General features: G+C 38.7%; 3 protein-coding genes across 6 annotated transcripts in view; all 3 read right to left on the bottom strand.

Annotated features, from left to right (window-relative positions):
* Positions 1-16951, bottom strand: part of LOC106165417 (uncharacterized) — a 76689-nt gene that overhangs the window by 14062 nt on the left and 45676 nt on the right. For both annotated transcript variants that reach the window (XM_087019109.1, XM_087019108.1), the window contains exon 7: positions 5396-5662. In XM_087019109.1, the coding sequence (XP_086875235.1) occupies positions 5396-5662 (267 nt within the window). The remainder of the gene's footprint in view (positions 1-5395; positions 5663-16951) is intronic.
* On the bottom strand, positions 7081-10858 carry LOC147760145 (uncharacterized). Of its 3 annotated transcripts, XM_086994393.1 has the most exons (3): positions 7697-10858; positions 7323-7397; positions 7081-7173 (listed from the first exon to the last, which is right to left on the bottom strand). In XM_086994393.1, exon 1 carries the CDS (start codon positions 10438-10440, stop codon positions 8257-8259), a length of 2184 nt encoding a protein of 727 aa, XP_086850519.1. In that variant the 5' UTR covers positions 10441-10858; the 3' UTR covers positions 7081-7173; positions 7323-7397; positions 7697-8256. The 3 variants fall into 3 exon arrangements, with proteins under 3 accessions (XP_086850519.1, XP_086850517.1, XP_086850518.1); XM_086994391.1 differs by having other exon boundaries at positions 7082-7173; positions 7323-10858; XM_086994392.1 differs by lacking the exon at positions 7081-7173 and having other exon boundaries at positions 7204-7397.
* On the bottom strand, positions 11458-14506 carry LOC106151515 (uncharacterized). The gene is made up of 3 exons (XM_086994579.1): positions 14297-14506; positions 14156-14230; positions 11458-14006 (listed from the first exon to the last, which is right to left on the bottom strand). Exon 3 carries the CDS (start codon positions 13317-13319, stop codon positions 11748-11750), a length of 1572 nt encoding a protein of 523 aa, XP_086850705.1. The 5' UTR covers positions 13320-14006; positions 14156-14230; positions 14297-14506; the 3' UTR covers positions 11458-11747.

The following is a 16951-nucleotide window of genomic DNA, read 5'->3' as shown; positions in this document are numbered from 1 at the left end:
TTCGAACTTGACCTGCGTATTATGAATATTCATCAGTTTTGTAAGTTTCAAGCCAAAAACTAAAATGGTTTTCCACTTATCGTGTTATCGGTGCTGCATATATGCTGAAAAAAGTGAAAAAACAGCATAACTTCCCTACAAGTGACCCGATCATGCTGATTTTTGAACTTGACCTGCGTATTATAAATATGTATCAATTCTGTAAGTTTCAAGCTGAAATGAAAAACAGTTTTCCACTAATCGTTTTATCGGTAAAAGTGCACGGCGACGGCGACGACGGCGACAGCAACGGCGACAGCAACGACAGACGCAGGTGATGGCTATATGTACAGACACATCTGTGTCTGTACATAAAAAGTCGAAGATTCAGAATCTGAAATTCAACCGCGGCTCAATTGATTAATTTTGAGTAACAACTTAAGTGTTTTATATCGCCAAAAAGCTCATTAACTTGGCTTTCTCACAACACTTATATATCATTTGTCGTTTTAATTAAAAATTTCGGACACCATACCAAACTGACAAGTTGCGATTACGTGATCGACATAAACGTCTTATTCTCATCTAAATCGTTAACTTTAGGAAACTAACCTGAAATATCCGAAAGGTTAACCTTTCTCGCCTATAATAACAGATCCATGGTTTAATAATTTTGTTTGCTGTCAAAAATATCCAACAATAAACAGGAGCATAAAATTTCAGCAGAAAACACTTTCTCCTCAACTTTTCACCAAGTGCGCATGCGTACAACTTTTCGTAGCGACTTACAACAGGTCGGAGGCAGTTGTAATTTTACGTGCATATTTACAAGAGTTTGTAACTTACAAACCTTCGAGAATACCAACTTACGTGAAGGATCGGACTTACGTGAAAAGTTGCAAGAATTTGTAAGATACAACCTTTCGAGAATACGGCCCCTGAACTTTGCAAATTTTGCTGCCCTTTTATCTCCAAAACTGGCAGAGATAGGTCCATAGTTACTATTGAACTTGAATAGGAAGTCATACACTGGCAATCTAAATGTGACCTTGAAATTGACCTTTGACCTACTTTTCACCATGAACTAACCTTTGCAAATTTTGCTTCCCTTTTATCTCCAAAACTGGCAGAGATAGGTCCATAGTTACTATTGAACTTGAATAGGAAGACATATACTGGCAATCCAAATGTGACCTTGAAATTGACCTTTGACCTACCTCTCACCATGAACTGAACTCTGCAAATTTTGCTTCCCTTTTATCTCAAAATCTGGCAGAGATAGGTCCATAGTTACTATTGAACTTAAATAGGAAGTCATACACTGGCAATCTAAATGTGACCTTGAAATTGACCTCTGACCTACTTTTCACCATGAATTGAACTTTGCAAATTTTGCTGCCCTTTTATCTCCAAATCTGGCAGAGATAGGTCCATAGTTACTACTGAACTTGAATAGAAAGTCATATACTGGCAATCAAAATGTGACCTTGAAATTGACATTTGACCTACTTTTCACCATGAACTAAACTTAGCAAATTTTGCTTCCCTTTTATCTCCAAAACTGGCAGAGATAGGTCCATAGTTACTATTGAACTTGAATATGAAGTCATATACTGGTAATCTTAATGTGACCTTAAAATTGACCTTTGACCTATTTTTTACCATGTACTGAACTTTGCAAATTTTGCTTCCCTTTTATCACCAAAACTGGCAGAGATAGGTCCATAGTTACTATTGAACATGAATAGGAAGTCATATACTGGCAATCTAAATGTGACCTTGAAATTGACCTTTGACCTCCTTTTTACCATGAACTGAACTTTGCAAATTTTGCTTCCCTTTCATATCCAAAACTGGCAGAGATAGGTCCATAGTTACTATTGAACTTGAATAGGAAGTCATACACTGGCAATCTATATGTGACCTTGCAATTGACCTTTGACCCACTTTTCATCATGAACTGAACTTTGCAAATTTTGCTTCCCTTTTTATCTCCCAAACTGGCAGAGATAGGTCCAAAGTTACTATTGAAGTTGAATAGGAAGTCATATACTGGTAATCTTAATGTGACCTTAAAATTGACCTTTGACCTACTTTTTACCATGTACTGAACTTTGCAAATTTTGCTTCCCTTTTATCTCCAAAACTGGCAGAGATATGTCCATAGTTACTATTGAACTTGAATAGGAAGTCATACACTGGCAATCAAAATGTGACCTTGAAATTGACCTTTGACCTACTTTTCACCATGAACTGAACCACTCGGCTCACCGTCGATTGATTCCTGCGTCATCATATCTCGGCCGTATGACAGTCGTCGCCATTTTGGAAGTAGTGCAAACTACTCTAGATAACCGGATGTAAACAATAATAAACATGGCGGCGCCCTGACAGGACATTCAGAACTCCTCGACAATTTCCGGCTATCTTCCGAATGCCTTGAAACTAGTCTCGGATGTATGACAGTAAAAAATTTCCTACGCACAACATTTCTGATCAGGTGACGCCATATTTGTTAGATCCACGTGTTTTGGGGGAACTATATTGTTTTGATTGCGGTATACATTAGTGATGCAGTGCCGTCCATCCGGGTTCTTGACCTGATCACATATGTTGTGCGTAGGCGACATTTTTTACAGTCATACATCCGAGACTAGTTTCAAGGCGTTCGGAAGATAGCCAGAAATTGTCGAGGAGTTCGGAATGGAACTGAACTTTGCAAATTTTGCTTCCCTTTTATCTCCAAAACTGGCAGAGATAGGTCCATAGTTACTATTGAAGTTGAATAGGAAGTCATATACTGGTAATCTGAATGTGACCTTAAAATTGACCTTTGACCTACTTTTTACCATGTACTGAACTTTGCAAATTTTGCTTCCCTTTTATCTCCAAAACTGGCAGAGATAGGTCCATAGTTACTATTGAAGTTGAATAGGAAGCCATATACTGGCAATCTTAATGTGACCTTAAAATTGACCTTTGACCTACTTTTCACCATGAACTGAACTTTACAAATTTTGCTTCCCTTTTATCTCCAAAACTGGCAGAGATAGGTCTATAGTTACTATTGAAGTTGAATAGGAAGTCATATACTGGCAATCTAAATGTGACCTTAAAATTGACCTTTGACCTACTTTTCACCATGAACTGAACTCTGCTAATTTCTTTCTCTTTTAACTCCTAACCTGGCAGAGATAGGTCCATAGTTACTATTGAACTTGAATAGGAGGTCATATACTGGCAATCTTACTGTGAAATTGACCTTTGACCTACCTTTTGATAAAGTTAACTTTGATTGTACCATTTTAAGTTATATATATATATTTTTTGCATATTTTGAAAATTCTTGTTGATTGCATTTTTACAGCTTGTCAAGCAAAAGACTGGTAGCTGTGTCCCTTATTTTGTGTATGTGGGGGTCTATACGAATGCGCTTGCTCCAGCTGGTGGTACAAAATTTGGAGGCAGTATCGTCTCTCTGATCCTCTAGTTTTTCTGGGGTTCAAAATTTATTATCCATTACCGTACTGCACATTTTGCTTTCACCACCAATATGTACTTTTTGATACAGTGTTACTCGAAAACCGTATGGAATACAAAGAATCGGAGACCACTCTCAGTGTTGGGCTTTACATGCTCTACAAAATGCAAAAAAGAATAGGTCTCTAGCTTAAACGGTTCCCAAATTAGAGACAGTTTTCAGTTTCGATATCTTATGGCCACTACTCATGTGAAAATGCACTGATTGACCCCAAATTCACAGAGATGAAAGATGACCTGAAAGGTAACACTTTCCAATTATATTATTGGTTAAGTCTGTGTAGTGTCTGAATAACAGCGCAAATAATTATTTTTTCGTAAAAAATTAATTTCTTTGAAAATTTTGGCCCGTTTGACCTTGAAATAAAGGTCATAGGTCAAATCCAAGGGCATATTTGAAATCTACACATATGACTTTTGGGAAGCCGTCTGTAGAAAATTTTCCCATAATTCCTTCCATAGGGTAGATAATTAGCATTTAATTTTGCCATTTTTGGACAAGGGTGCATTGCAATGAGTGCCACACCTAGACCCCAAAACCGACAAAGCCCAAATTTTCCGTGGAACAAGTTGAGATTATAGGTGACCTAAATCCAAGAGATGGGTAAGGGGGCCCTTACCGTCTAGGAGGAGAAGTGGTAACGGTGACTTGGTGGCGGAGCCGCAGGAGCCGGCAGAGCCGGCGGAACATACGGGTCGGGACTAAAACCATGTGTACCGCCAGCGCCTACACTGGTGGTACAAAATATAAATATAATATATTCAATTTTAAAAAAATGATAGTCCAATAGAGCTGGTTTTCTAATTTGAGTTGTATGTTAATCCTAAAAATCATTCTTGTAAGATACAAATATTAGAAATACTAGTAACAAAGTTTTCTTTTTTTGGTGGCAGTGCATTAAGTGTTTTTTTTTTTTTTTTTTTATGTGAAAGATAAAAATTTCAGAAAAATGTACAAAAGAAAAAGAAGCCAATCTAACTGCTTTTCCAACTCAGGATGCATTTTAGTCTTGTTTCTTTCCTGTAAGGTTAAGAAAATGCAGAGAATGCACAATGCTGCAGGTGGAAGTCACATTTGAAAATGCCATGTTTGAAAAAAAAATTTTTTTAAAAACATAAAAAATATTTCAATAAAGCTGCTATTCAAACTTAAATCCAGCTGTATTAACATGATATCAATAACCCCATTGAGTTTGAGGATAATAAAGCACTGTTATTCATCTACACCATTAATGTTGGCATTATACAGTGACGTTTTTTCTTCTGTAAACTTTGCAATATGAAACAAAATTTATCTGCATAATTATCACTGATTATTAATTAAGTGCCACTAATAATTTAGACATTCATGAACTTTCACCGATAACACGATAAGTGGAAAACTATTTTACTTTTTGGCTTGAAACTAACAGAACTGATGAATTTTTTTCGTAATATGCAGGTCAAGTTCGAAAATAAGCATGATTGGGCCATTTTCGAAAATGTTATGTTGTTTTTTTTCACTTTTTCCAGGATATATGCAATACTAATAACATGATAAGTGGACTTGAAACTTACAGAACTGATGAATATTTATAATACGCAGGTCAAGTTTGAAAACCATTTTTTAAAAGTAATGCTGTTGTTGTTGTTGCTTTCTTCAGCATATATGCAACACTGAAAACGCACTTCAAGGGAAAGTAATAAAATAAGTATATCGTCTCAATCTTACTAAAATACAGGTTGAGTGTAAAAATCAGCTTCATTGGTTTGACGACGGCGACGACAGATACAGGTGTCGGCTTAATGTACAGACACATCTGTGTCTGTACATAAAAACGTGTGTTATTTTGCAATGTGTGTTATTTTGGATATGTTTGATATAACTGCAACATACCTGTTGTAAATGTGAACATGTATTTTTCACTCTCTTTTCTGTGGCTTATGCAGCATAGGGAAACGGTATACTCAGTTCCAGGGATAAGACCAGATAACGTACAGGTCGATTCCGTGTTAGGTATGTTGTCAATCACTGGCTGCCCTTTATCTGCTTTGTATTCAAGCCGGTAGTGATCTACATGGCATGCAGGAGGCTCCCACTGAATGGCGGCTGCTTCTGGAGATGGCTGATCCATAACCTTCACATCTGTCGGTTTGACTGGCCCTGTAGCAGTGAAAAGATATAATGTGTTCACCAAATCAGGACAGATTTGTTATATTGCATCACACTGCAAATAGGAACAAGGCAGCAAAGCTGTCAAATGTACAGACAAAAAACAGAAAATGAAGATGCAAAAAAAGGTCATTTTGTCAATTTTGATGCAATAATAAATAATGCTTATAATAGCACTGTCAGTCAACACTGAATTTTAATTATGCACAACAGGTAACATGGTCAATAACAGGAGCGGACCCTGAGATATTTTCTGACAGTATTCCAAAGTATCTATGTTGATCCATCCTCCATTTTGATGGTCTTCCAACAGAAAAAAATAGATACCGGTCAATATAAACTTAATAACCTGTCTTCCAGAAGACCCAGAAGATGGTCTCAATCCACCCCTTCAATAAGATTACAGTTTCAGGACCATGAGAGACCAAAGTCACATGATGAAAGTCTCAATATTTGAAAAATGATGACAGTGCATAAAATAATATTATATAATGTTTAAAGACATAAAAAACAATACAACTGCTTATGTGGATATACAGAAAATGTGCAGAGCCTCGAGCGGCGAGTTAAAAGTCACAAATGCAAGTGTTTGAGAAAAAATTGTAAAGGAAAACATAACAAAACTAGAAAACCATCAAGAGTGCAGACCTATGCCAAGGCAGCAATTGTTGATTATTGATTGATTATTGAGCCAGACCACCACTAAAAACTAATCATTGTCCTCTTTGGCCCACTTCTGACAGTTCCTGAAAATGTCAGCAAAATTGGTCCATAACTTTTTGAGCTATGTTGATGACAGACAAACAGGGGTGAAAATATAACCTCCTTGGCAGAGCCTGAGGTAAATATAATTTCAATGAAGCTGCTATTTAAATTTTTAATCTTTGATTATATATATATATATATATATATATATATATATATATATATATAATAACCTGCATAATTATCACTGCTTCCTTATGATTAATCTAGCAGAGAGCTTAACTTTTGGGAGTTTACAAGGAAATATCAACAAGTGTGCTGTATGTAATCTCCTCTAATGGCCTATCAATTAGGCAAATGACTTTATAACTCAGAAATTAGCTAAGTGATACCCAAGGGATATTAACAGACTGACCCTCTCAAAGGTCTTTCAGGCCCATAAGTCACATCTTAAGAAAAGCACAAGAAAATGTACAAAATAGGAGACTACCAATTCTGATGCAATAATACATTATGTTTAACTGCACAGTCAATATCAAATTTTAATTATGCAGAACAGGTGACACGGATGAAAGTAAATGCATAAGGCTTCAGGCACATCAGAGTTCAAGTTTATACTTAGAAAGTGCCAGAATGAGAAAAATGACAATTTCACACAAAATTGCATAAATTCAATAATAAATGATAACCCATTTGACCTGGCTTTCTAATTTGAACTGCATGCTGTAGCCACTTGCAATACTCACACACAACAACAACAGCTTTGCGTCGTTTTTACTGATTTATTAAACCGTCAACTGAAAAATAATTGAAATAAAATAAGAAATTCATCTCATATTCTTGCCCTAGTTCTTTTATATAATGCTATTAAGTCGCTTAAATAACATCTTTACTTAACAGTTGCATGTTATCCTATCTTTATCTCCAAAATATAAGTAACTCTTACCGACTTTGGGCTATTCTAGTGTAATGCAAGCGACTAGGTTCTAAATGATTGTGTAGTAGATCTCATCTGGCGCAACTAACACAATGAAAAAATACGCTTTTAAAAATAACATTGATTACGAACATAAAACAAACAATCTTTAACTCGCAACTAGTACAGCTACATTCTCGTTTCTAAACAATACACTACACTTTACTGAACTTTCTTTACTCCAATACTGAAAGGCACAGTGATTGTGTTACATGTACTGTGCATTGTACATCAGACCGTCATTTCTAACGCTACTCAAAGTTGCAGTTTACAATGGAAAACTAATTTTATCTTCTCGCAATTATCTTTAAATGAACTTTCATAACTTAAAATTAATTGCTAACCTTATGGGCCAGATTCCTGTTACAAAAACACTTGTAATTACGGCTGTCTCAGCATTTAATATCAGCCGATCTCATTCCACATGGAATCACATTCTATCCCATCATTATCATAAGCGCGCTAAAAACAATTGTTATTCAACACCGATGCGACAAACAAGTGAGTAGCGCGTCCGAAGTAAAGAAATAAAATTTATATATAAAACACTGCTCTGGCAGTAACACTCCCCAGCCAAAATCTAATTGATTTTCTATACAAACAAACAAAACTAACTTACACATGAAACAATGTAACTGGTAAACTGTAACTATTAACTCACTATACAATAGCTTTGGTACTCCCAAATACCATTAGATCTTCACTTATAAGTTCTTGAACATCATGTATCACAAAACCATACTCGAACCTTATTCTATGGAAAACTTACAATTTATCCCCTTCTAACAACAAAACTAGTTTATGGATTGGACGTTCTAGTATAGTAGACGTAGAGGAGGGGATGCCTTTGGCAGAAAGATCAGGATTCCCCAAAAGAATCTTCACTCTGCGAACTAATCCATCCTCATCTATGCTCGCCTCTGTCACTCTGGCAAGTCGCCAGTCTCCTCTGTATAATCCTGTATAATCCTTCTGTATACTCTTTGAGCAAAACAATGTCTCCCACTCCTAGGTTTCTTCGTTTCCCATTCCACTTTGTTCGTTGTTGCAGATTAAGAAGGTATTCCTTCCTCCAGCGACTCCAGAAATTATCCGCTAACACTTGTACTTGGCGCCATCTTTGCCTTGCATACAGGTGCTCAGGTCCAAACTCTCCCAATGGCAATATTACCTTTGGCTTCATTGTCAACAAATGGTTCGCAGTAAGTGATTCTGGACCAGGTGGATCATGTAGGTTCTGTACGGTCAAAGGTCGACAGTTAATAATGGCCATGACTTCATATAGGAAGGTTCTTAAGGTGGTTGTGTCAATACGAAAACCATGTTGCTCCAACATTGCTGCTAGTATACTTCTGATGGTTCTAATGTGTCGCTCCCACACACCTCCCATATGGCTTGAGTGTGGGCTGTTAAACACAAAATCACACTTGTTCTCAATCATAAATTTCTTCAACTCGTCATTTTTTACCTCTTCTAGTGATTTATCTAAAAGCACTCTTGCTCCGATAAAATTTGATCCCTGATCACATCTGATTTGCCGTATAGGACCCCTCAAAGCTATCACACATCTTAAAGCATTTATGAAACTATCTGTCGTCATGTCATCCAGGCATTCGATGTGTACTGCTCTCGACGCCATGCAGGTCACTATCAATCCATATCGCTTAACTTCACGGCGACCTTCTTTCACAGGGAAGGGGCCAAAGCAATCAATGCCACAGTAACTGAATGGGGGTGAAGGTTCTGTTCGATCCTTTGGTAAATCTGACATCCTCTGTTCTTCACTTTTGCCCCTGTTTTTTCTACAGGTTACGCATCTGTGTATTGCAGAAGCAACCGTCTTGCCTATACCAATGATATAGTACCCTTGGCAACGTATCTCATTCAGAGTAAAACCTCTTCCCTGGTGGGCTACCTTCTGATGGCAATGACGCACAATTAGGTCTACAATATGTCCTGACTTTGGCAAAATTACAGGGTGTTGTACTTCGTAAGACAGTGAGGATCGTGTCAGACGTCCTCCTACTCGCAGGGTTCCTTCTTCGTCAATATAAGGATCCAGCTTGGAGAGAGGGTTTTTCTTCGGAAGCGATCCATCTTTGATTTGCCTAATTTCGTCTTGGAACCGTTCAGCCTGAAGCAGCTTAAGAATAGTAAGTTCTGCCTTTCGTCGGTCAGCAGACAATGATGAACCCATTTTGAGTAGACGTTTTCTAATGGTTGTCACTGCTGTAATGGCATTGGTCCAGGATGAAAATCTATTGAACTTCTGTGTAAATGTTCCTGCCTTTTCTGTAGTCTCCACTGCATTTACTGTTGCTTTCTTCAACTCTGGATCATTTGGATCAACCTCTGGATTTTCTTCTACCATGCTTAGATCTGGGTTTCTCAGGAATTCTGGGCCTTTAAACCAATTTGATGCCATCAGTTCCTCTGGATACAGCCCTCTAGAAGCATGGTCGGCCGGGTTATCATTGGTTGGCACGTAGTGCCACTGACTAGGGTCAGAAGCGTTTTGAATCGTCTGAATCCTGTTGGCTACGAAGACATGAAATCTTCTTACATTGTTCTTCAAATATCCTAGCACTATCTTGGAGTCTGTCCAGAAATACTCCTTGAGGTTTTCATAGGTAATTTCAGACTTCAGCAGAGTACTCATCTTGGTCGACATTGTGGCTGCTGTAAGCTCTAATCTCGGAATTGTAGTAATCTTGAGTGGCGCGACTCGAGATTTGCCCAACACGATACAGCAGTGGCACTCGTTTTTGTTATTCACTACTCGAAGGTAGGAGCATTGGCCATATCCTCTGGTACTTGCGTCCGAAAAGTGGTGTATCTCTGCTGTGACAATTTTTCCAAAGTCTTGGGGAATATAGCATCTTGATAAATGAATTTCCGCTAGCTTTGGCAATTCACGCAGCCATTTCTCCCATCTTGGTCTGAGTTCTTCTGATATTGGATCATCCCAGCTGGCTTTGGACGCACACATCTCCTGCAGTATCTGTTTGCCTAATAGGATAAATGGTGCTATACAACCCAAGGGATCATAGACAGAGGCAACAGTCGAAAGAATTCCTCTTCTAGTCATCGGTCTTTCATTCAGTGTTAACTGAAAGCTGAGCTGGTCGCTATGGTATCCCACTGAATTCCCAATACTCTCTCTGTGGCAGGTAAAGGCAAATCAGCAGTGGTGCTCTGTGCCCCTCTTTCTGATACGGGAATACTCTCCAAAACTTCTTGGTTGTTGCTAATAAACTTGTGAAGTCTTATATTTGCTTTCTGAAATAGCTGACGTACGCCTTCAATAAGCTGCTTTGCCTCCTCAGCAGAATCAATGCTTAATAACAAGTCGTCTACGTAAAGGCAATTACCAGCTACCCAGCAAACCTTCTCATCAAATTCTTCTCCATGGTCTTCAACCAGTTGTTTCAAAGCAAAGTTAGCACACGCAGGGGAACTGGCAGCTCCAAACAGGTGAACTGTCATCCTAAATAGCTTAGGTGTGCCTTCTACTGTTGGTGAGGTCTGGACCTGAGATGAGGTTCTCATTCAGGTTAATGTTCTTATATCTCGCTGCGCAGTCAAATACTACCCTGAGCATTCCTTTACGTTTATGGTAAACTCCATGGTGCGGCACGACCCATCTGTGTCCTCCAGCTACATCTTTATATGGAACAGGTTCAGCTTCTCCGCTTTCTATCACCGTGTCCATGAACTTCTTATATTCGGCGGCAAATTCTTTGTCTGCAAATTTCTTTCTCAGATGCTCAAGTCTTCTCATGGTCATGGGCATGTTGTCAGGCAACTGTGGGGCATCAGTTCTAAATGGTAGTGGCATGGTATAGAAATTGTCTTGGTCTTGATAGATTGTGTCTTTCATCTTCTTTAAGAACTTCAAGTCATCCTGGGACAAGGAATCTTCTGACTTGTGCTCATCCCTGAAGTCCGCTTCCAGTAACTGAATTATCTCTGGCTCAGTCACTGTCTCTTTAACCTTTGTTCTGTGGACAAAAGTCACTTCTCCTCTATCATCGACTCTCAAATCCTTTTGTATTTCTTTCCTCATCACTCTGTGACTGAGGTGATATTCATCTGTGTCTTCTCGTCCGGTCCTTCCCACGACGCTCCATCCCAGGGGTGTCTGTATTCCATAGGGTTCCTCGTTTGCTCCTACTCTGACACTAAGGGGTACCAATGCACGAGAGCAGTTGTAACCTATAAGTAAACCTGCGTCGCAATTCTGGAGCGGTGCAATTTGGCTCTGTATATTTTGCAGGTGATTCCATCTTCTTGCATCCGATGGTCTAGGTACATGTTTCTTGTTGAATGGTATGTTTTCTCTTGTATAACAGGTTGGTAGTGCTATAGTTTCTGTTAAGTTAAAACCTCTTACAGTCAATCCTGGAACCTTTGAAGTTTGACTACATAGCTGGAGTTGACTGTTGAAATCCTGATACTTGTAGGTACGCTTTCTGCATTCAGCTTGGCTGCTAACTCGTCGCTAATGAACGTAACATCACTTTGACTATCTAGAAGAGCATATGTCAGGATTTCATTCCCGGAATTTCCTACAGATACATAGACTGGAATTGTCATTGAACTGATAGCTCCCTCTTGGCAAGTACTTGACAATGTTCTTACATGTTGATCTTCTGGGTGTAGGGCTTCGTAGTCCCCATGTAGTATGGCAGGGTGTTTACGACCACATCTACTGCATTGTTCCTTCCTTTTACACTCCTTGGCTAAGCGACCGTTTCTAAGGCAACTTAGGCAAAGACCTCTTTTCTTTATAAACTCCATTCTTTCTTGTGGCGTTTTTCTTTCGAAGTTTCGGCATTCTCTGATGGCGTGTCCTATTTTCTCACAGAATGTACAGGCATTTTTCGTGACAGGAGGCGTTGGTATAGCTTGATCGCTTGTCTTCGTCATAAGGCTGGTGGAAGTGGGGGTTTTCTTGCTAAATGCAGTTTCAGCTGGTCTCATAACAGGGTTATTTACAATGTCGGATTCCTTTTTTACAAACTCTACAAACCTCTTGAAGCTTGGGAAACCTTGTGATTCTTCGACAATTCGGGTCCATCTTCGTGTGATCCATTCAGGTAGTTTCTGAAGTAACTTCCTATTTTCCCGACAGTCGTCCAGGATCTTCAACTCTCCTACATGATCTGTTGCTGCTAAACACTGCCTGAGAAAATCTGATAGTTTTCTAAGTCCCTTACTGTCTCTACTGTTAATCTTGGGCCACTTTTCTAATTTGTCTCTGAAAGCCTCTGCTATCAAAAATTTATCACCATATCTATCTTCAAGTATCTCATGGGCTTCAATGTAAGCCTCTTCTGAATCTAAGTAAAACAAATGATCCACTGTCTCTTTAGCTTCTCCTCTGAGGTACCTCTTAAGGTAGTACAGCCTCTCACTGGGTGGGATATTTCTGCTTTCTATTAGAGTCTTGAATGCTAGTCGCCATGTTACATATGTTAGATAATTTCCCTCAAATACAGGTGGCTCTGGAATCGGTAATCTACTCAGGCTCAACTTCTCTAAGGCCCTCACAACATCATGGCTATAGCTGCTGTCTGAATCCTTCTTAGTAGTATCTTTACCTCCCAATGCTTTCCTAAAGATTTCTTCCCTTTTCTTGCTTTCATTCAGTTCTGATTCTAACAAGAGCCGCTTTCTTCTCTGCTCTAAACGTATCTGTTGCTCTTCTATTTCTTGCTGTGCTGTAAGGCACTTCAGCCTTTCCTTCAAAGCAACCTGTCTAGCTTCTTCTTCTAACTGTCGCTCCTTAAAAGATACGTTTGAGCCGGCTTGACTGACGGAGTCATCTGGATCTAATTCCTCAATTAGTCTTCTTCTCAAATCATCTTTAGGCGATATGTTTCTGAATGTTACTTCTTGGTCAGTTGGTGTCTGAGAAGGAACTGTCCTAGTGCTGGGAGTCTTGGTAATGGTAGCTGCATCCATTTTTAATGTCAAGCAGTGAGCGGGTATTCTTAGAAAGGAGGGAGGGGGCAGGTGGTATGGGCAGCGTAACTTATTTGAATTCAAATAAACTTATCTACACTACTCCAGACAAGTAAATTTCAAAATGTAGACAGTTTCTCTATAAGTAATAAGCTAGCTAAAACATTTGAACATCAACAGCAAACATGTCAAATTGCCGAGTATCTTAATCTTAACAAACAAATAAATTAATAATCATATGTATATTTAGATAGCCAATAATATATTCAGCTACACTGAGGTCTACTAGTATTTATAGTTATCTGTGGATATGAAATCAAGTGTCAACATATACTCGAGAAAGTCTCAATTTCAGCTTTATTGCAAGCTGCGGATTGGATCTTAGCTCAATTTCCTTAATTACAGTCCCACCAGTAACTACTAGTACTTGACTGGGCCGGGTCATCTAAATAATGGCTGTTGACTGGCTCCAGGCATCTCAGATATCTAGAGTTACCACAGGTTGTAAGTAGGTCATAAATTCTGTCTTCTTGGTTCGGTTGTTCGGTACGGGCCGTCTCAGGGCTTTAGTTGTGGACTATTGGTATGGACCATCTCAAATCCTAGTCGTTGACTGTAGCCACTTGCAATACTCACACACAACAACAACAGCTTTGCGTCGTTTTTACTGATTTATTAAACCGTCAACTGAAAAATAATTGAAATAAAATAAGAAATTCATCTCATATTCTTGCCCTAGTTCTTTTATATAATGCTATTAAGTCGCTTAAATAACATCTTTACTTAACAGTTGCATGTTATCCTATCTTTATCTCCAAAATATAAGTAACTCTTACCGACTTTGGGCTATTCTAGTGTAATGCAAGCGACTAGGTTCTAAATGATTGTGTAGTAGATCTCATCTGGCGCAACTAACACAATGAAAAAATACGCTTTTAAAAATAACATTGATTACGAACATAAAATTAATTGCTAACCTTATGGGCCAGATTCCTGTTACAAAAACACTTGTAATTACGGCTGTCTCAGCATTTAATATCAGCCGATCTCATTCCACATGGAATCACACACGCTCGGCTGTCACCTTGATTGGATAGTAAACGATTGTCGTAAAATCGCTAAATGATATTAAAACCGGGTGCATAAACTTGAAAACCACCTACAACAACCTTGGACTGCCACATTAATCCAATACAATGTAAATATAAACTATAACAAGTGGTTAAAGCCTTCAAACCGAATGTCGTAAAGTCCCCATATACCTCCATAGAGACAATAAAATAGAATGAGCTTCTGAAACAAACCTGACCCAGTTCCAACAGAATAATCGAAATAAAATACTGTCGGGCATCGGAGCGGCCTAAAACTTGGCACGCTTACCGTTAATACTGCAGGCTACATCATCCCGTCGCTCGTTTGTAAATTCCGTGCATGGCATACGCACAATCAAACCGTAAAAAACAAATTCTCGGGGTGTCGTTGGCCAGGTCCACTCTAACCTACCATTACGAAAAAGAAGCCATGCCATTGGACAATGCGACCTCTGCGGTTACGTCATTTCCTGAATTGGATTGTTGAATGGACCTAGCCAATCAAGGTGACAGCCGAGCGTGGAATCACATTCTATCCCACCATTATCATAAGCGCGCTAAAAACAATTGTTATTCAACACCGATGCGACAAAAACTTGGCACGCTTACCGTTAATACTGCAGGCTACATCATCCCGTCGCTCGTTTGTAAATTCCGTGCATGGCATACGCACAATCAAACCGTAAAAAACAAATTCTCGGGGTGTCGTTGGCCAGGTCCACTCTAACCTACCATTACGAAAAAGAAGCCATGCCATTGGACAATGCGACCTCTGCGGTTACGTCATTTCCTGAATTGGATTGTTGAGTGGACCTAGCCAATCAAGGTGACAGCCGAGCGTGGAATCACATTCTATCCCACCATTATCATAGGAAGTAATATTCTAAGATGGGCTAGGGGATTTTGCCAATAGAGGGCTTCGTGTGAATACTAGTTATTTTACATACCACTTGGTGCGCTGTATTCCCATTCACAAAATGATGACGTAGGCGTATGACCCTTTTAAGCTCAAGAAAATATATGAAGAAAATAGGGATATTATGTACTTAACAGCAAGTCACAATTAAAATATACCATTATGTTTACGTGTTTTCTTGTGTGTGTTGTTTTAAGGAATTGTACATGTAATATGAGAACAGAATAACTCATGAGTTGAAACAGCGCGTTGGAAGGAACAGATATATACTGTATGCACTATGTAAATTAACGTAGACCCTGCGTTTATTATTATTTACAATGAAATTACAAGCATTTTCACGTGATTATTTAAAAATGAATGTTTAATACAGATAACATGTTTCAGGGTGTCGACTTTGGCAACTGAAGAAGGTGGGGGGGGGGGCTCACATCATTATGAATAACATAAAATGTGTATTATATTATTTATAAATGAGCAAAACAATCAGCATTATCAACCGAGTATACTGTATAAACTACCAATTGAGAATTGTTGAGGGTAATTAGTACCCTCTCACTCTTTTGCAGCTGAAATTGTCAATTACATCTAAGAGCATAGATAATCTACGGATAATTGAAATTAAACAGATTATAATTACACTTTATTAATCGATTTCTAATGAATAACATGTAGTGGTGGATGGGGGGGGGGGGGGGTGCGTGTGGGGGAGGGGTCTTGACCCCCCTTTCGATTTCTGCAAAAAATCACACCAATGCATTGGTCTCTTTTAAAATAAATAGCACTGTTCGCCCTATAGAGGTGGAACGAGGGTCAGCTTGTCAGGAACCATAATATAGAAAAAAAGTGTAATTAGTACTTTGAAAACTTTCCTACATGATGTTGCATTAACTCAATCAGAGGAAGCCATTGTTACATAAAATTCAGACATGGGAAGCCAAGTTGTAGCCAAGTTGTACAAGTTGTTCAGATAATGCTTCACACCTTGCAGTTCAAATTTTTATGTCCTTTGTTCCGAAGCCAGTAATCTGTTAAAACTAGATTACAGGGTCTTATTAGGAATGCCCACCTGGACGAAGGTGGCCTTGCGTATGAAGTAACCAATCAGTTTCTAAGCTAGGTGATGGATGATAAAGTTTAGCATAAAAACCCTGTAAATTTTAATATAGGGGGTTAGGGGTAGAATAGGTAGTAGAGGAGAGTAGTATGTTGAGAGCAATAGCTAGAGGAGGAGTAGAGAAGTCATACTTGTATCATGTAACTTTTAGTGTAGTAATTAAAATATATTCTGTTGAAGTTACAACATGAAGTCGTTTCATTCTTTTCCGAGTGCAGAATTTAAGACGAGGAATCTGGGAATCTCTGTAGCAGTATTGCAGATAGCGTTATCCAAAGTTGTGAGCCCATCGAGCCCAAACCCTGAGGGTTATATCATAAAAAGTTATTTTATGTAATGTGGGGCCCCGGGATGGTCTTAAGGGGGTTCCCCACAAGCTTTGCATCTGCAACCTGTCATTCCAAAAAAGCCAGATCCCCCTTCAAATAATCCTGGATCCACCCCTGACATGCATGGATTATTTCTAAGTAGTAGTATCAATCCTATGTTGAGAAAAGTGGGATTTGTC

This window comes from Lingula anatina, chromosome 8 (assembly GCF_051362555.1).
Source record: "Lingula anatina isolate TDL-2025a chromosome 8, LinAna3.0, whole genome shotgun sequence".
NCBI lineage: Eukaryota > Metazoa > Brachiopoda > Lingulata > Lingulida > Lingulidae > Lingula > Lingula anatina.
Note: the sequence above shows the minus strand (reverse complement) of the source record. Positions and strands in the feature narration are given on the sequence as shown.